At 47.0% G+C, this 17,870-nt stretch overlaps 1 protein-coding gene across 2 annotated transcripts in view; it reads left to right on the forward strand.

The window, feature by feature from the left end:
* The window catches only part of LOC8040803 (chromatin-remodeling ATPase INO80), an 88,428-nt gene that overhangs the window by 14,982 nt on the left and 55,576 nt on the right, over positions 1 to 17,870 (forward strand). For both annotated transcript variants that reach the window (XM_040205211.3, XM_029978733.4), the window contains exons 9-16: positions 3,226 to 3,279; positions 4,703 to 4,906; positions 9,122 to 9,311; positions 11,656 to 11,723; positions 11,803 to 11,875; positions 14,027 to 14,127; positions 14,923 to 15,036; positions 16,404 to 16,499. In XM_040205211.3, coding sequence (XP_040061145.1) covers positions 3,226 to 3,279; positions 4,703 to 4,906; positions 9,122 to 9,311; positions 11,656 to 11,723; positions 11,803 to 11,875; positions 14,027 to 14,127; positions 14,923 to 15,036; positions 16,404 to 16,499 — 900 coding nt within the window. The remainder of the gene's footprint in view (positions 1 to 3,225; positions 3,280 to 4,702; positions 4,907 to 9,121; positions 9,312 to 11,655; positions 11,724 to 11,802; positions 11,876 to 14,026; positions 14,128 to 14,922; positions 15,037 to 16,403; positions 16,500 to 17,870) is intronic.

Raw genomic sequence — 17,870 nt, forward strand, 5'->3', positions numbered from 1 at the left:
GGGGGACGGGACGACTTTGAAGAAGAGGACAAGTAATCCTCACTCGCATATAAGCCTATGCCAACCCCACTATGGCTCGGGTTGCTTGGTGGGTCAAAGGGCCCGGTGGGGTAAAGGGCGAGGGTCAGGCACTTTTACCAAGTGAAACGAAACTGCCAAGGCGGATACTGTCCACGTATGGGACTGTCCATACTACCAAGATATCAGAAGAAAGTACAAACCCACAGATATCACATTGCTGGAGGAGTGGCTACACCCACCTTTTCAAACGAACGTCTCGAAGAGTCTCTTAGACTGTCCTTGAAACAAACCTGGACATTCACATGTAGTGTGTAGTGAGTGATGTAGTGCCAGTGTCTAGGTCGCCGTCACCACTGACACCGCCTCCCCTTATTCCCTATCCCTCGTATTTGGCCAATAAACGTTTTTAATCGGTCAGTCATTAAAACTATTAGTGGTGAGAACCCAAGTGGAAAATCTTGATGCCCGTCAGTACGTTTCAAGGTAGAATGTGATAAAAACCCGAAGTCATGTTCACGCTAGCAGTGTCGCGCTGTATTCCAGCATGGGGCATGCGCTGTAAATGATTTAGTTTTTGTGGGCACGATATTTTGCGAAGTGGGGGCTTTGGAAATATTTTTGCAGGAACAAAATCTTGTGATATAAAGTGCTACTATGTATTCGGTGTATACCGTAAGGTGATATATATTTGTGTAATTAATTTTTCTTCGCTATACATTTTGCTTTGAAGGACATATTGAGTTAGGAATGCTTCCGGGACATCAACCTTCGGTAGAATTCTGGGGCCGTGGGTCCTCCTGCTTGTTAGTTTGTATCAATTGCAAAAGATTTTTAATCTGTTAGGTCTGTTTTGAGCAGCTCTATGACCGTTTCTACACCTGTTGTAGAGGAGGAAGCGGACTACCGTTAGAAGCAGTTGGATATTCGCGACTCCAGCAAAACGGACGCCACCAAGCGGGAAAACCGGGAGCCAGCCGGACCTGGTCGCTTTGCGCCCCTCCGCGTCTTTGCGGTGGCTTTCGCGGACACGTGTTGTCGGCGCGGTGGCGAGCAATGTAATTTAACGAAGGTCCGAGAATTTCTTAAGTTTGCCTGAGTGTTCATTAGTGTGGTGAAGCCTCAGTAGTTTGTTTCCTTCCATCACATGCTTGAAAGCCCGTTCGCTCCACAACACACGGTCGTGTGCTTTCGATTTCTTGGATGGGGAGGAATCACGGAAAAACGTTTTGATTTCTTGTCCGTCTCGAATCGCATTCAAAGTGACGACTACTTGGTAACTGATAAGGGGTTTCTTTATAAGGATGTATAGCAGTGGACTGAGGACGACAGATGAGGTGTTTCACTGGAGGGAACACCAATGTTGCAGTCAAGCGAATGGGAAGGTTCGATAGCTGCTTTTCTTGAGTTTGGTTGTGTTCGATTAGATCCAAGTTTGAGCCAGCCACGCCGGTCACTGCGTTGGCTATTCATCTTGGCTGCTTTTCGCCGAAAAGCCTCTGGACCACACTGAAGGAATTGGGCTGATTTTGCAATTACTTGATTCAGGAAAACCTGCTCGCTGCATATGATTAATGATTTCAAAAGGGGGGGGTCACGTTTAGCGAAGTAAGAAGCTGTCTTGGCGTTATGATGTATTGCGCTTCCAATATTTATATTATACCCCCGTCGAAGCCAGCAGCAATGTACAGTGCTAATCACACTTGTCTATAATGCGCGAGCGTGCGGCTTTCTCCGGGGAGCGCTAGACTGGTGGCATTCGCGGAAACTAAGCTAGTCACTTGGCGAAACATGGAGCGACCCACTTGAGGGGTGTCCTGCCCACTCTATCAGCTGGCGCCGAACGCAGTGTCATTGTCGGCGATCAGTGCGTTTGTCCTGTAGGATTCTCTTGATACTATGCGCAGTCCTGTTGAATCCGGTCAATTGATATACTTGTGTTTTTTGCAGCATAGTAACAAGCCTTATACCAGCTTGATAAGCTATAAAAATGCTTTATGATATATTTTTTTTGTTTTTTGTGATACACCTTCATGCTTTAGTTTGTTTATTGTTCGAGCAATGATGTTTTTAAAAAGCTTGAGAGCAGCCTTCCGCCTTCGCCGCCAGCTGGTAGAGTGGGCAGGACACCCCTCGAGCGGGCCGTTCTATGTTGCGCCACGTAACTAGCTTAGTTTCCTCAAATGCCACCAGTGTAGCGCTCCCCAGAGAAAGCTGCACGCTCGTGCGTTATAAACAAGTGTGATTAGCACTGTACGCCTACATTGCTCAGGTTGACCGGTCACAAAAAATACTCCTTTTCTCCGTTCACGATTTGAAGTCAAGTTCAATGCAGAGAAGTTCTGCGTGAATCTTTGATGAAGACTCTCTTCAGTTTGTCCGCAGTCGTCTACGTGCTACCGGCTAGAGCCATTTGGCTAAGTTTAAGTAGTAGCGCTCTCTCTGTCAAATATACTTTTATTCAGCAGTTCACCCAATAGCTAGTCAACTAAGCTCATATTTCAACCCGAAAAATATACTAATATCGCTTTAATGGGACATGGTACGTAATATAAAACATAACCCGCTCGTCAAAATGACTTCTCGATTGCTACTAAAACCTTAATTGAAATACGAGTATTAGCTGCTTAGTGGGGTGCTCGCGGGTTAACATGCTCCCTGGCTCAAGAAGCACTTGCTTAATTTTCGTAATTTTCCTGCAGCCTGTGTTGTTGACCGAGCAGACGACTGGAAAATGCGGATACGCACAAAAGCTCGATTTCGCGGACAGATACGTCGCATGGTCGAGGCATGCGAGTTAGCTGAAAATTACTCTCGGTGGAACAATTCTGTAGTCATCGCCGCTTTCCTTAGATGATCAAAACTGATTAGAGTCTATTACCGTCTCTCCAGAGCCCATAGTTTCAGTTTTGAACGAAATCTCAGAAACAAAAGTTTGACATGAAAAGACCAAGACACCGGGAAAACAAAACTATGTTCTTCAAGTTTATGTGCACCGGCTACACTTAACCGTCTCAATTCAAATAAATAATAAAATTGGGAAAATCTGTTAAATTGAATCTACTACCGTTCAGGCGGCCCGGCCGAGCCAACGTGACCTGGACTCGGCCGCCATGTTTGTTTGGTGGTGGCGCCCCTATAGGTCGCTGGAGTCACGAATAGTCACCCCTAGAGTCGCCCACCAATGATGCCATCTCTCTTTTGCAGGCGCAGAAGCAGAAGGTGAATGCCCACAAGGAGATGCTTACCAATGCCAAAAGGGTGAGGCTGACCTCTCATACGTCTGCAAAACGTCGGAAAGACGAGCATTAGATGCTTTGAGCCCATTTCTGACAAACGGCTTTTGTTTCTTGAATTGCACGGGTTACTTGCAAGGACAACCTCAATTACGAATAGGGCCCTACTGTTCTTGGTTAGCACGCGACAAAGGCACGTTCAGCGACATCAAGAAATCTCGATAGCGTAAACTCCACCTCTACCTTTTCTCGAACTTTACTGTTATAGGCTAGAGGAGAATGCCGAATTTCTGCTGCCCAAGTTGGCATCCCACACTGGCATGTTTCACTGTATTACTAGCTTTGACGTTGCTTCATCCGCAAATGAAAAGCTGCCATCGCGTGTTTATGCTTAAGTCGCTGTCAAGATAAGAATGACAAGGATGTCTTTCAGTTGTCTCGCCTCAAGCCTGCTTTTGTGAACGCTTTCTGCGACTTATGAGCTTCAAGCCTGCAGGTGCAGTCAGTGCACTTCGGAAAACAACAAGGTTGAAAGGCTGAGAATCCGGAAGAGACGACCTAGACTTCTCCTCTAAGTAACGATCGTAAGATGCCAGGCATGAGCGTATGTCTTCTTAAGGGCCCGTTTGCTACTTTTGAACCGTTGAAAAATAAAGGACATATAGGATACACAGACCAGGCTCCCTAGCACGCTTAGCTAACTGGGATGCTCCTTTGCATCAGCCGCTTCTCCGTGCGTTCTCAGGTGGAATGCAGCGAAGCTTGCCGTGCACAAGCCTGTGCTAAGTGGTGGAACCCACCCTACCTCTTGCATCTTCTAATTTTTTGCTCTCGGACCGAGCAGTTCATCAACCCACAATTATTTTATATTATCTCCCAACTTTTGAGTTGTTGCTTGCTTACGAAACCAACCTCAAGAGCCGCGTAAGCACAAAATGTGTAGGTCAATCAGTCTGTAATCACCAAACGATCTTGAAAGAAAGTGGCAACCGGTGCCACAGGTAAAACCCCGGTCATCGGTACAGAAGCTGAGTGCGCCGCCGACCGAGCTAGGAACCCAGCACGCAGGAATGAGAGGAATAGAAGCAGGTGGCGTGAGAAAGCGTGTGCAGTGGAGAGGGCTGGAAAGGGCAAGAAAGAGAGGAGCAGATACAAATGGTCTAGAGGGAGTGCGCAGAACGAGGGGAATGGAAAATGTAGGAAAGCATGCTTCCCCTCTCTCGGCGAACCAGAAAATTCGGCCGAACGGTAGCGCGTGCGGTGTCGCAACGAGACTGATGCGACATAATTTGTTTCCCTACACAACCCTGCTCTAGGTACCACCCAAACTAAGAGCACCACCCACAGTATGAAGTTACCGCTTTTAATTGCCGTACAACCGTGTGGTGAGAACCACTTAACACAGTGTGGTTTTCTCGTACAATGACGTTTTTCTCTCCTGCCCGCAGTTTGCGGTGGCCTGCCAGCGGGAGGTGCGTCGCAACGCCCTGGCCTCGCAGAAGGCCTCCCGGGACACCCCTGGCCGGGCCCGGCGCCTGACCCGAGAGATGCTGCTCTACTGGAAGCGCTACGAGAAGGTGGAGAAGGAGCACCGGCGCAGGGCGGAGCGGGAGGCCCAGGAACAGCTGCGCATTGACATCGAGATGAGAGAGGTAGGAGGGGCCCCCCGACCTAGTTACGTGCTCCGTCTTGCCCTACATCCGGCTGCTGCAGTTGCCGCAAGCCGTCCTAGGCAGGCAGTTCGAGAACGTAGCGCGTGACCATGCTTTCCGCACTGCCTTAGATTGGCTCCGACGGCTTGCAGCATCCGTCGCGGCGGGGCAGGAGGCGAAACGGAGTCTAAAGCGGTGCCCGGAACGAATCTCCAACTGGCGTGTTTACTGTATCCTCGTCTGTTGTCCTCAACTTTCACCCAATGATGTCGTGCTTGCGTCGTGTCGTCGACTGGTGTGATCCTCGAAACTTTCCTGATACATTCACCGACCGATTTTTCGTACTCGGCGGGGACCCCCAAATTGTCCAAATAATCAAGCGGCCTGAAAAGTCTATTTCAGCCAAAATACCAAATTGCTCGATATCAAATTTAAGTCCTCGTACAACTTCCGCTTTATATTCTTCACTTTTCACTTATTCGTTGATCTGTTTTACCACGGTGCTTGCGCTTTGTCGGCGCCTTCGTTGGCACAAACAGCGAAGTTGAAGTTGGCACCGTGGACTTCTTCCAAAACCGACGCGCCCCATCGCGGCGAAATACCACGCAGTGCTCTCTGGGAACTAGTTGGCCACTCAGTTTCGGTTTCGACTGAGCAGCTCCATCTCATGCTATCGCGCCGCGACCGAACGCGCTGCTTGCGAACGTACAATACACTCATTCTCGAGCGATACAAAACGAAGACCGGGGCACTCTCCTTGCTTCCCGAAACACCGGATATTATGAATGCGCATGCAAACGTAGTAAGACGTGGCTTAGTCACCTTACCTTTGAGTTCAATTTCAATAACCCCGTCTAGTACCAGTGAACTACAACTGAAATTTGATCATTGGGCGAAAAGCAAGCCACATCCTCACAGGAGTATCAAAGTTGAGCCCAGCGTTGACACGTGAACTTTTAAGGAAACGCAATAAATTCGACCTCACTACTGCACCAAAGTTACTATCATGTCTTCCTCGTGTCATCATATATCTCCCACTCAAATTTCATGCTGATAGAAGATTAAGTTTTCACAAACACCGAGATCGGCTAGCTACGACGGAGGCCCTAACAAGCGTCCCCTACTCCTCACTAAGCCTTTTTGGACGAGCTTTTACTGACGCCCAAGATCTGTGCCTGAACGGTGTGTCTAAAATTATCTCGGCATACTCGGGCAGGAAGAAAGCAAACACATACCAAATATTATGGCCATTAGCAACCGTCAAATGCACTTTGAATAATTTCGTTCATTTGGCGCACCGCAGAGGGGTTCATGCCCGTCCGGTGTAGTTCTGGCGAACGGTGCGATATTTTTCACACAAGTGCTCGACTTTTGCTTTCTTAAAATGGTTTGTATGTGCGAATGGTGCCTATACGATTGCAGGATAACGTTATGTGCATACGCGATGTTGAAAATTAGTAAAATGCAAGTGGGTGGGGACTTCGCTTCGTGCAGTGCTGCGGGTCAGTGCAGATATAAGAGATAAGAAGTGTGTTATAATTGAGCTTTTCAATGATGCCTCCGAGTTTTACCTCATGTACTCAGGCGTATTAAGAAAGCAGTAATTGCAAAAAGTAACATTTCGTCTATGGACGCACAAAACAAAACATACTTCCTGATCAACAACACTAAAGTGAAGGCGCGAGCTCGATGTATGCATACTTATTGGTTGCTACAGCTTGTTGATTCAAAACAAGCAAGATCCCCGAGCTTCGCAGCGTCGACATTCCCAGCACTGGCTCGTCCACATACCTCGAAATGCTAACAGAAATGCTCAAGTACAAAAATACAACAAGCATATGTTAAGACAAGCTATACGTCTCAGGCTTGTGCTAAAGCTTCGAGGTGTGGCCATTTATGTTAGTTTAGAGACCACAAATGACGCTCTCGGGACCAGAAAACGTAAGATAACGGCCGTTAATAGTTCACGCTCTGTGTGTAATCTCTTGTCGGCGTGTCGATCGAAACCGAAACCATGCCACTCTCCCTGGCCAACTAATTCCCAGACTGCAATGCGCGCCGTGTTGCATGCAGGGCTTTATGGAAGTAGTCTATTTGGCACTATTTGTAGACAACGTTTAGTCTACCAAGCTTGTTTCAATACTAAGCCTAACCGGCAAAAAACCTTCGAACTCCAAGACCACGAGAGCGGCAGACTGCCGCTCTTCTCACGGTTGCACTCGAAAAACATGGACCGCGAGAACTGCAAGAGCCATGAGAATGGGCAGACAGCGGCCATGTTGGCTATAGCAGAACCAGGAAACTTGACTATAGCCTCAACCCAGCTTGTCTATTGCTTAGGATGTGGTATCGAGGCTACAGGGCCAAATCAAAACAACCACAGTGGCGGCGACTAAGCTCGCGGCTCTATCGCGACGGCTGTTTTGTGGCTGTAAACTGAGGAAATCGTGCAAATTATGTCTGAAATGTAGAGCAATGCTAAGAGCAAGTCGTCTGCTTCTTGCACAGGAGTTGCTGTGCTGTCAGTAAAGATGCCGAGTTCTGGTTGTCTCTGATTGAAGGATTGTGGGTAGACATCAAAGCAAGCTGCCTTGAGGTCTACCCATTTTTCTTCATTCAGAACCAGTCATGGGTAAGTTACTTTTAAAAAGTAATTCGTTACAGTTACAGTTACTTTCAGAAAAAAGTAGCGAAGTTACCGTTACAGTTACCGCAACAAAAGAGTAACTCGTTACAGTTACAGTTACTTTTAAAAAGTAACGACGTTACTTTTCAGTTACTTTTCTATAACACAAAAAAAAAATTTGAAAAAACTAGAAAACGCTTCTCACAACGTTTTATTGCAAAAAATTAAAAAAAGTACGCCTTTTACTTCATATTGTAACTTAGCAGCAGTTGCTTCTCCAAGTTAGGGTTTGAAAGTTTCCACGCCAGAGTAGTGGCGCAAATCAAAATACGAAACATGCGCAGTGCGGAGTAGTGGCGCTAATCAAAATACGAGACATGCGCAGAGCCCTTCACGTGTATTATTGTTTTACGGTTGATTCACCCGATTAAAAAGCGTTTGCACAGAAAAAAGAAAAGACAGCGTAGGTAGTGCTTCAAGACACTAAGATGTAAGTGTTTAGGCACGAAGTACAAGCGCGTGCGTAAAGATAACTAGATATTTTTTCATAAAATCTACACGTGGCTATATTCGGCTCGTTACTCGCGAGAAAGAACGTATTCACAACTTTGTGCAAGGCCAACTTGACACTCGAAATTTCGGAATAGACGATTTGGACAGTGCAAGGAATGGCTTAATTGCACCTCGTTCAGTGATATATTATTCATAAAACACAGCAAAGTAACGACAAAAGTAACGTCGTTACTTTCATCGTCACCTCAGAAAAAAGTAATAGAACTACAGTTACAAGTTACATTTTTAAAAAGTAACTTGTTACAGTTACAAGTTACCAAAAAAGTAACGAAGTTACAGTAACGCGTTACTAGTAACGCGTTACTACCCAAGACTGTTCAGAACCCCAACGTTCTGACACCACCCCAACCTCTCTAGAAGAAGCAGACGAACTTGCGCTCTGCATAAGCTTTACGGTGTCCGAAATTTCGGTCTATGTTATACATTAACTTTATGGGATGAGTGACGGTTCGGCGAAAACGTCCGAATAATCGGACGTGTCCAAAAAATCGGTTGGTGACTGTACTCTATGTCACTAGTTTTGTGTGCAGTGCAGGCGAAAAGAGAAAGGGCAAGCACTAGGAAGGTGGGACGGGAGAGGAGGGCAATGGAGGGCGAGGGAAGAAGGGGAGAGCACTAGGAACATTGGAGAGGTGGTATCTCCTCCTCCTCTCCAGCCTTACCTGTGCTCGCCCTTTCTCCCCTTGCCTGGCGTTGCCTTCGCCTGTACTGCACGCAACTAGTGACACGGACTATAGAATGACCCTGAGACTGAGTAACACTAAAACTAAAAACTTTCAGCCTTTCCACTCTGGTGAAGAAGGAAGAGCAGCGGAGCTGTACTATGTGCAGCCGTCGCTCATAGATGGCGGTAGCTGTGCAGAGGGTTGTGTCGAGATTTATTTGTCCACGGACACGAAACTGGGGAAACTAGCTTATGACAGCTTCGCTGTAATAATGTTTTCGTCGTCTTTGGTTTGTGTTGGATCCTGTAACGCTCGTTGACCCGTTTCCGTCTGCCTGCCCGTCTCTTCCAGGCCAAGCGTCAGCAGCGCAAGCTGAACTTCCTGATCACCCAGACGGAGCTGTACGCCCACTTCATGAGCCGCAAGATGGCCGGCCTGGGCCCGGACCCCCGACAGGAGGAGATCCTGGGCAGCCTGGACGAGTCGGCCTCCTGCTCCCGCTCCAGCTCCCTCCTCGAGGCCGAGGCAGACGACGACTACGGTTCGTGGACACCACCTTTTCACCCTTTAAATGCAATCACATTTTTTTCGGCGGCCACCCCGGGGATATTCAGATTAGTAGCCTGAAACTAATGCGCGTGCTCGGGAAACTGATGGGTGGATAAGCTGAGAAGAGAGAACGAAGTTCCAAACGGAATCAAACCCACGATGCAGAAATCGTAAGTTCGAAGCTGGGCCACTGCGCCGGGGGGGGGGGGTACACGTGCAAAGCAACAATTAAGTGCGGTAACAGCCAACCGACACCACAGAACGTGCAAGTAGCGCGGGCGGGTCGCCATGGCTTTTACTTTTGTCGCACGAAGGCTCATGCAGCTGAGCACTCGCGCTTGTGTCCTTTGTTGTGTACGGACACAAGACACGGAGCTTCCAATAGAAGGCGCGCTTCAAAGGGGTCCTATGATTGAAGTCGTACACTCTCTGGAAGTCTTTGCAATGCTGTGCGAGAGAAATGAGCGAGACCGGAGAGGACATCGCCGGGCAGGAGTGGCAACCCACTAAGGCCAAGTCTGTTCGTTGTGCCAACGAGATGCCTGAAAAGAGAGAACAGTGTCAAGGCGGGCTCGTTCTGCTGCGGAATATGGTCTTCATAAAAAAGGTGTCGAAATGCTATCACATTTTGGTGGAGTTTGCAGTGAAGCACCGCAAAAACGCAACCCTGTTGCTTTTTTTTAGATTTTTTTTTTTGTGAATATTCTTCTTTTTTCTTATAGCAAAATTCTTCTATATGCTGATGTCTCAATCTAGAGCCTTGCAAAAGGCAGACTGTCCCTTGCCCAAAATCAAAACCTGGACCTCTCATTCCGTTGCCCGTGGGCCAGTGGAGTGGCTTATAGAGATAAAAGGTTGCGATAACCGTTTACGGCAATAGCTGTTATGGGCTCTTCCCCCCCACTGAAAATGATGTCTGTTATTTACATTGTAGCTTTAGTAATAGTAGCTCTTGATGTTGTAGTTAGCGACGTAGGGCGTCCGTCCAACCTGGGTCCACTGCATGCGAAGCGGAGACGTTGCCAGTGAGCTACGCTACAACGTTGATAACTGGCTCCAAGCTTGGGGCTTTGTAGTACTTTCTGCACGCGCTGTCTGGGGAAAAAAAAAGCCTACAACAAAACACCGTCGTAGCTTTGTCAATGTCAAGGGCTCGTGCCGAGAGACAAGCTTTCACAAGCGTTCAGAACAACTCTGAACAAAAAAAAAAAGCTTTTGGAACACAACAGATGTTTGTTTTGTCCCAAACGCTTTCCTTCGCGCACCCTACTGCCCCACGGTGCGTGAATGCGACGCCGACGCCCAACGATTTTGCTGTGACTGATCTACTCGTGAGAATAGAATTGGGGTCCTGTGACCTCCACCTCTTTCATTTATTTTCTCTCTTCAGACCCACGTGGAACATTACGAAGGGGACCATTTAGCGGAACAGAACCTAACATATTAAGAAAACGTGCAAGAGATAGTAAAACCTGAGCATGATTTATAATGATACATATTAGTAAATGAAGAATGATAGAAAAATTTAAAACTGAAAATAATTGTTTAATGGGGTGGACTTGTGCCCACAGACTAAGACAGAAGGTATTGTGCTTCAGTGACGGAAGGATGACTGACTTGAAGCAGCGTGTTGCCACTGCCTTTGTACATGCGGTACGTTTCGAATTGAAGCTCTCGGCAGGAGCCGAGAACGGGCTGGAACTCTTCGGAATAGTGCCGGTTAAAAAGGAAGATCTCGGCCGAGCGGGGTTCGAACCCGGTTCCTTTGTGCGGCAGTAACATTTGTCACCAACCGTGCCACGCTTGCGGCAATATTTCGGACGGAGACGAGTGATAGTGGCTTTGGGAGATTTCTTCGAGCCTGCTATCGTGACAGTGGGTTCGGGTGGTTTGTTCCAACCATGAATATGTAGTTAGCTGCACAGCCGAAAACGCTACGAATTGAATCTTGCAGAGAATGTGGAGGTGTACTTTTCGCTCTTTCTTTCGAAAATTGACCTTAGCCACATAGAGGTTGCGTTTAAAAGCACTTTTCAAGAAATCTGAGTTTAGAGAAAACTTCTATGGCATTTTGTTCTGTCTTCATCGGTAGAAAATAGTGAAAGAAGTGAGCAAGGAAGAAGTTGTAAACAAAAAATCATGGAGTGTGTTTTTTTTTTTAATTTTTTTTGTTCTTATTGGTTGCCATTAAAACGTCAGCAGTAAGAAAGAGCCCATGGCGAGGGACCCTGAATTCATTTGTTGGTCGGGGCTCTTGAGGGGGGGACGGGCCGAATTGCCCTTGCACACGCTCCGTTGCTCGAACTCCCGCTTGACAACCTCCCGTGTCTATGCAGATAAGGAGCTGATGAAGTCTCAAGCGCTGAGGAACGCCGAAGACGCCTACTTGGCACACCGAGCCAAGGTGGGGGTGCTTTCCCTCTTCCCGTCTCCTCTTTGCTGGGGGCATAGCGCCAAACAAGCCGCAAGTTTTTTCCATGCAGACGGATGCCTTTGACACGGAGCTGAGGCCTTCCCAGAAGAGCCCCAAGAAAGGAGGAGCGCCGCAGGGCGATCGTAAGGGCGCTTCCTCCGGTGAAGCTGGATCCACCTCGCCGTAGCATAGACGCTAATTCGTCCCGAGACTTTTAACGTAAAGCAATCTTTGGCTATTTGCTCTGGATTTCGTGAAGCCATGGCCTGTGACGTCCCGTAATGCAACGTGTGCACTGTTGCATCATGGGACGACGCAGGCCTACACACCGATTCAGTTTCTCCTCTCAATTTAGGTGCATAGGTCATCATGACTTCAGTTTCCCCGCTAAATTTAGCGGTGAAATGGACATCATGTGACCTGATGGACCTATACGGCCATTCAGTTTCTCCTCTCAATTTAGTGGGAAAAGTATTGTCGCATGTCCTGCACACCAGTTCAATTTCCCTGTTCAATTTAGCGTGGAAATTAATGTCACTTGATGCTGGAACGTTTCACGTGTGCAGCACAATTCTCCAGCAATCAGCCGTACAATTTTTTTCCGAGGCACCTTTCGCTATACCGGGCGCCTTTTTCTAGGCTTTACAGGTTTGTTTTTAAAATTCCGTCAAAGCTAAGCTAATGCAGTCTGTGCAGGTGAGTTATACGGCCGGGGGGACATAATAATGGGGCTAATTATCACGATGTCGCATAAGGAGCTTAACTTTCTACTGCAGAGCTGTTAAAGGCTAGTTTCCCGAGGATCGTGTCCCCCGCAAAGAAATGTAGACACAAAACTCTGGACAGCTACCGCCATCAATGAGCAATGGCGAAAACCGGCTTGCCGGCCTCACTGATAGATGGTGGCAACCTTTCCTACCTTTCCACTCTGGTTTTCACCAGAGTGGAAAGGCTGAATTTCTCTAGGTGTCGTCCTAGAAGTCGTCCTAGAAGTCGTCCTTGAGGTCGTCCCAGACGTCGTCCTTGAGGTTGTCCTAGAAGTCATCCTTGAAATCGTCCTCAAGGTCGTCGTAGACGTTGTCCTCGAGTCATCCTTGAGGTCGTCCTAGAGGTCGTTGTAGACATTGTCTTCGACGTCGTTCTAGAAGTCGTCCTTAAGGTTGTCCTTGAGGTCGTCCTAGACTTTGTCCCTAAGGTCGTCTTTGAGGTCGTCCTAGACATCGTCCCTGAGGTCGTCCTGGAAGTCGTCCTTGACGTCGTCCTTGAGGTCATCCAAGAAGTCGTGCTTGAGGTCGTCCCATCATAGTACAGCTTCGCTGGCCTTCCTTCTTCACCAGAGTGGAAAGGCTGAAAGATTTTAATTAGTGAGAACAAACATTTGGTTGCAACTAAAGACTGGCTGAGCGTGATCAAAATTTTGTGAAAGATTCCAAGCGTGTGGGAAGCACAACAGTGTGTGGAAGTCGCCACTCGTGCAACAGGCGCGGAGCTGGCGGCTGATGATAAGAGACGAAAGAATCACTCGGGAGCATTTTGGCATCCACAGCCTTGTGCCTGTTGCGCGAGTGGTAACTCTGGCGCACCACCGAGCTTTCCACGTGCTCCAAGTCTTCCTAAAATTTCCTGATTTAGTCGTTTTGATGACACTCAGCGGGTCTGTAATTGAAACCATTTGTTAATCTTCACTAATTAAAAAGTTACTCAACAAGTTTTATTTCATGAATCTACTTGTCATGATGATTATCCCCCTATATTATTTCCCCTTGGCTGTATAACTTGCGCAGACTGTGTTCGTGTAGCTTTGGTGGCTTTTTTAAAAAGAGTTCGAAATCCTATAAACAAGAACACCCTGTATGTTGCAATGAAAATAAAACTATGGAAGAAAGACACAGGGACAATTGAGTACCAGTATCTCTTCTACCCGTCCCTGTGTCTTTTGGCACTGTTATTTTCTCTGTGGGAAGCAGCAGCTTTGTCGGTAGGAGGGCCAGAGAGGTTTGTTGATATTTCCGTTATCTATGAGGTGGTGGTGCAGATTAGAACGTAAGGTTAACGTGAACAAACATTCTAAATGTGTAGCTGCAAAAAAAAATTTTTTTTTTTTTATGTGGGAGTATGGTTTTATAATTTGTGGCCGATGTTAGCTTCAGTGTTTGTAAGCCCGAGAAACGTAGAGTGGTCCAGCAATTAAGTGAAGTCGGAGACCTAGCGTCGTTAATATTGTCATCAGAAATTGCAGTAGTTTGACTACCACTTGTTACGAAGTAACCGACGGGCACGCCTGTGCGACGCAGTGAACGAAGATTTTCGGATCACCGCCGACCCGAGCCTGGCCACCGAAGACCTCTCCCAGCCGCTCATGTTTGTGGGCAAGCTCAAGACCTACCAGCTCAAGGTGAAGATTCACTCAATGCCATTTTTCCTCTGAGGAGTTTGCGATGCCCCTTGGTCCCTACAACCCAAGCTCGGGCAAACGTTTCTTTTGTTTTTGGCTTTGCCGCACAGTCAGATTTATTTACACAGTGAGATATTTGTCTTATGGTCAGTGGTCACTGACTGGGTGAAAGCGGCAGGGCATCTCCCCTTTACACGTCCGACCTGCAGCACGTGCTTGCAGCTTTCTGCATGCCTTAGCTGCTCATGCACGCTCTCGCAAGACGCCTAAGCATCGTCGAAGGTAGGAACCTCGTGCTGGAGGGGGGACGTCGGGTAGATCTTCGTTCCCTTCTGACCTGTCGGTGATTATAGTTATTTTCCTTTATATGTACGTAATTTTTGTAACCAGGCTGTCATACAGTACTCTCTGCAACGTTTGCTATTTTTGTGCCTTCTCTGTTTCTCGTGCGTTTCGTTCACTTTGCCCAAGAGTTCCTTCCGCGTCTCGCACGTTTTGCAGTCTGACCGAGGCTCGTCGCTCCGTGTAACTGGGATTCTGGCTGCATGGTAGCTTCTGTTACTGCCCGGGTAGTAAAAGGTTTCTAGGTGGTCGAAATTAATCCTTGGCTGGGGCACGTTGCCGGTTTGGCGCACAAAAACACGGAAATTTGACGTTGGCTCTCTGCTTTGTGTTGCCCGTTTGGTTCTTTTGCAGCGCATATCTTGGACGACTTGTATGGGCATCTTCAGGGTTACCCTTTTCGGTGCGCGTTCCCTGAACGTCTTTGGCAAGTTTCCCGTGCGTTCCTTGCAGGGCATGAACTGGCTGTACAGCCTTTACGACAAGGGCATCAACGGCATCCTGGCGGACGAGATGGGCCTCGGCAAGACGGTGCAGACCATCGCCTTTCTCGCTGCCCTGGCCGAAGTAAGTCTCCCGGCTGGTGCAGCCGTAAAACGACTTTTGTGCTGTTTCCTGGAAAACGGATTTTGCGCCGTTTCTGAGGCAACAACTTTTGCGCTGTTTTTGAAAAGGCGGTTTCTGTGCTATTTTCAACAAAAATGGTTTTCTTGTTGTTTTTAGGAAAGCAGCCTTTGCTCCGTTACATTTGAATCTAGTTTATTCAAACTCGAGGGGGACCGAAAATATGTTTGAATAAAGCAAAGTTTAATTCCTGGGAGTTTCCTCCCATAGAGACACCTGCGAATTAGTTGAAATTATCTCCAAGTTTAAATTAAGAGAGTTCAATTAACAAAGATTCCACTGTATTAGGGAGAGGGCTCATTGGCCATTCTTGTGCGAATTGTCGATTGTTTTGTAAACTTTATCGATAAAGAATTCATAGGGCATAGGATGAGGCTCAAAAGTATAGGTAGATGCAACAATCAAGTTTTTGTGTGGACTGCTGCTTCCTTTTAAATTTTCTGAAGTCTCGGGTCTCCATAGGTGATTTACGTCGTCAAAAATGGTGATACAGTGGAATCTCGTTAATTTGAACCTGAGAGGGACCAAAACTTTGTTTGAATAATGCGAAGTTTGAATTACCGGGAGTTTCCTTCCTAGAAACATGGGACGGGATTTGCATGTTAGTTTGAATTAAGAGAGTTTGAGTGAATGAGATTCCACTGCAAATAGCTTACTTTGGCGGACGTCGGAATTTCTCGAACGTTTGTGTCGTACCCGAGGACGACCTGTGCACCCGCCTTGGGACGAATTTAGTACACCTTGTGTTTTAATTTTCTGTTTTTGGGTTTGCTCGATTTTATAATGGGTGGATCTTGTTTTATTTTTTTATTTTTTTTCGGGCTGCTTCGGGTGAAGTAACAACATTAAAAAGTATCAAACTGGCACGAGCGCCCAACCCTAGATTGTTCTTCAGCTGTCTCTCGCATCAATTGTAAAATACCTAGCAAGTGGCCACCCAAACTCGGAGATAAAACTGGGGGATAGGCACTTGTCGAGTCCAACAGTATAAATGCTGAAGGTGCATGAGTTAGGTTTGATTTCAGTGCTTCACACTGACACGTGTGCACCAAGCCCATCCAATTTGCTCCGGCATGCACGTGCGAAGCTTTTCGTCAGCATACTCGGACTTGGAGAAGTGACTCGCTTGGAAGAGCATCTAGGTTGTCTAGACGAGCTCAGAAGTCTGGTGTGGGCACTTGATAGGTCTTTAGCTTATTTTTCGAGCACTTAAAGAGTAGTGGGTGGGCACTTACTATGACACGGATGCAGGCTTTGTATTTTACTGTAGCTACAACGTGTGTTCACATCTGGCTTGGTTCCGTGTACAGGTGCAGAGCATTTGGGGCCCATTCCTAGTCATAGCTCCGGCCTCGACCCTGCACAACTGGCAGCAAGAGTTCACCAAGTTTGTGCCCAAGTTCAGGGTGAGTGTCCCCTCGCCTGAGCATCAACAGCGTTCCGGGCTGGCCAAATCGCCGGGGCTGCACAACCAAGAAATGGTGCGGGCCTAACCAAACTTCGTTTGAAACTTCGAGGGCTGCCGCCGGACAAGAAACGCACTAGCTTTTTGTCATCTACAGTTGGTCAATATCAAGAATGATCGGTGCTTGTCACAGTTTTCTCAATGCACAGCATAATGCCATATCTACATAATGCCATATCTGCCGAGAAATACTATAAAATGGTTTTGTATTTTCGAAAAAAAAATGAAAGTGGCAAAACCACTTGATAGCAAAGCATTTCACGATTCGGGTTTATCCGAGAAATTCTGCATTTCGAGCTCGGCCGATTGGGACGACTCGGGCATATACAATTTTCTTCTGCAACGAGACTGGGCTGGCTTTTGTGAGACCTTACCCTTCGACTCAATGCCTTAGCCTTCTACTCGAAATATAGAAAAAAGCGGAGGATTATTTTCGGCCACTCTCTGGGGGCGTTTCCGTTCTCTGGGGTCCCACCCTCCGTGACAGCCCATTTTCCGGAAAGTTCCGAAGGTGCGTGTTGTGAAACAGCTAGACAAGTCCAAATGTCGCATCAATTCGAAAAGTCTAACTTTGCGGGGGTCCGATTGTTTGGACAAGCTCGAGTGAAAACTTGGTTCGCTTCCTTTGGCACAACGAAACCACATTTTCGCCGCGTTCTCGTGTTTTATCGACGGAAACACAGAGGCCATTTTTTAGGGTACCGTAATATCCCTAGAGATGCCCCACCCCCAAAAGGTAACCCACTTTTATTTTTGGCTTGATTTGCTATTTTTTTTCAAGGGGTTAGGACACAAAAATTAAATGAATAGATTATTTTCGAAATGGAATGCTCATAGGCACATATACCAAGTTGCGCAATTTTTAGAGCACTGGTAATTGCAATAATCAATTTATAAATTTTTACCGTCTTCATCTGGCGACCAGGAAACACTGCCCAAGTTAGTCACACCATGGTGTGACTAACTAACATACAATGGGTCCTAGCAGTATAGTTATCTCCTATTTGATTTTTGGCGTGTCATAACCCCTTTAAACGCCGAAAGATAGCCCACTCTTAGTAATCGTAGTGTTTGGATAAATGATTACCTCTGCGTAAATGCGTCTAGTTAGCTATGGCGGGGTATAAACAAACATTGCTGACTGGTAAGTACAGTCATCTTTGCTTCATTGCCTCTTGATGTGATAAGTTTGACAGCGACACATGATCTAAAAATAGCATTTTTACAGCGAAGCCATTATGCGCTAGGATCTGGGAAAAAATGTGTCCGCAGATGTTTAAAGGAAACTCTCCATTGGTCGTGGCAAGTATAA

Source organism: Ixodes scapularis, unplaced genomic scaffold, assembly GCF_016920785.2.
Source record: "Ixodes scapularis isolate PalLabHiFi unplaced genomic scaffold, ASM1692078v2 PGA_scaffold4__175_contigs__length_147842914, whole genome shotgun sequence".
Taxonomy (NCBI): Eukaryota; Metazoa; Arthropoda; class Arachnida; order Ixodida; family Ixodidae; genus Ixodes; species Ixodes scapularis.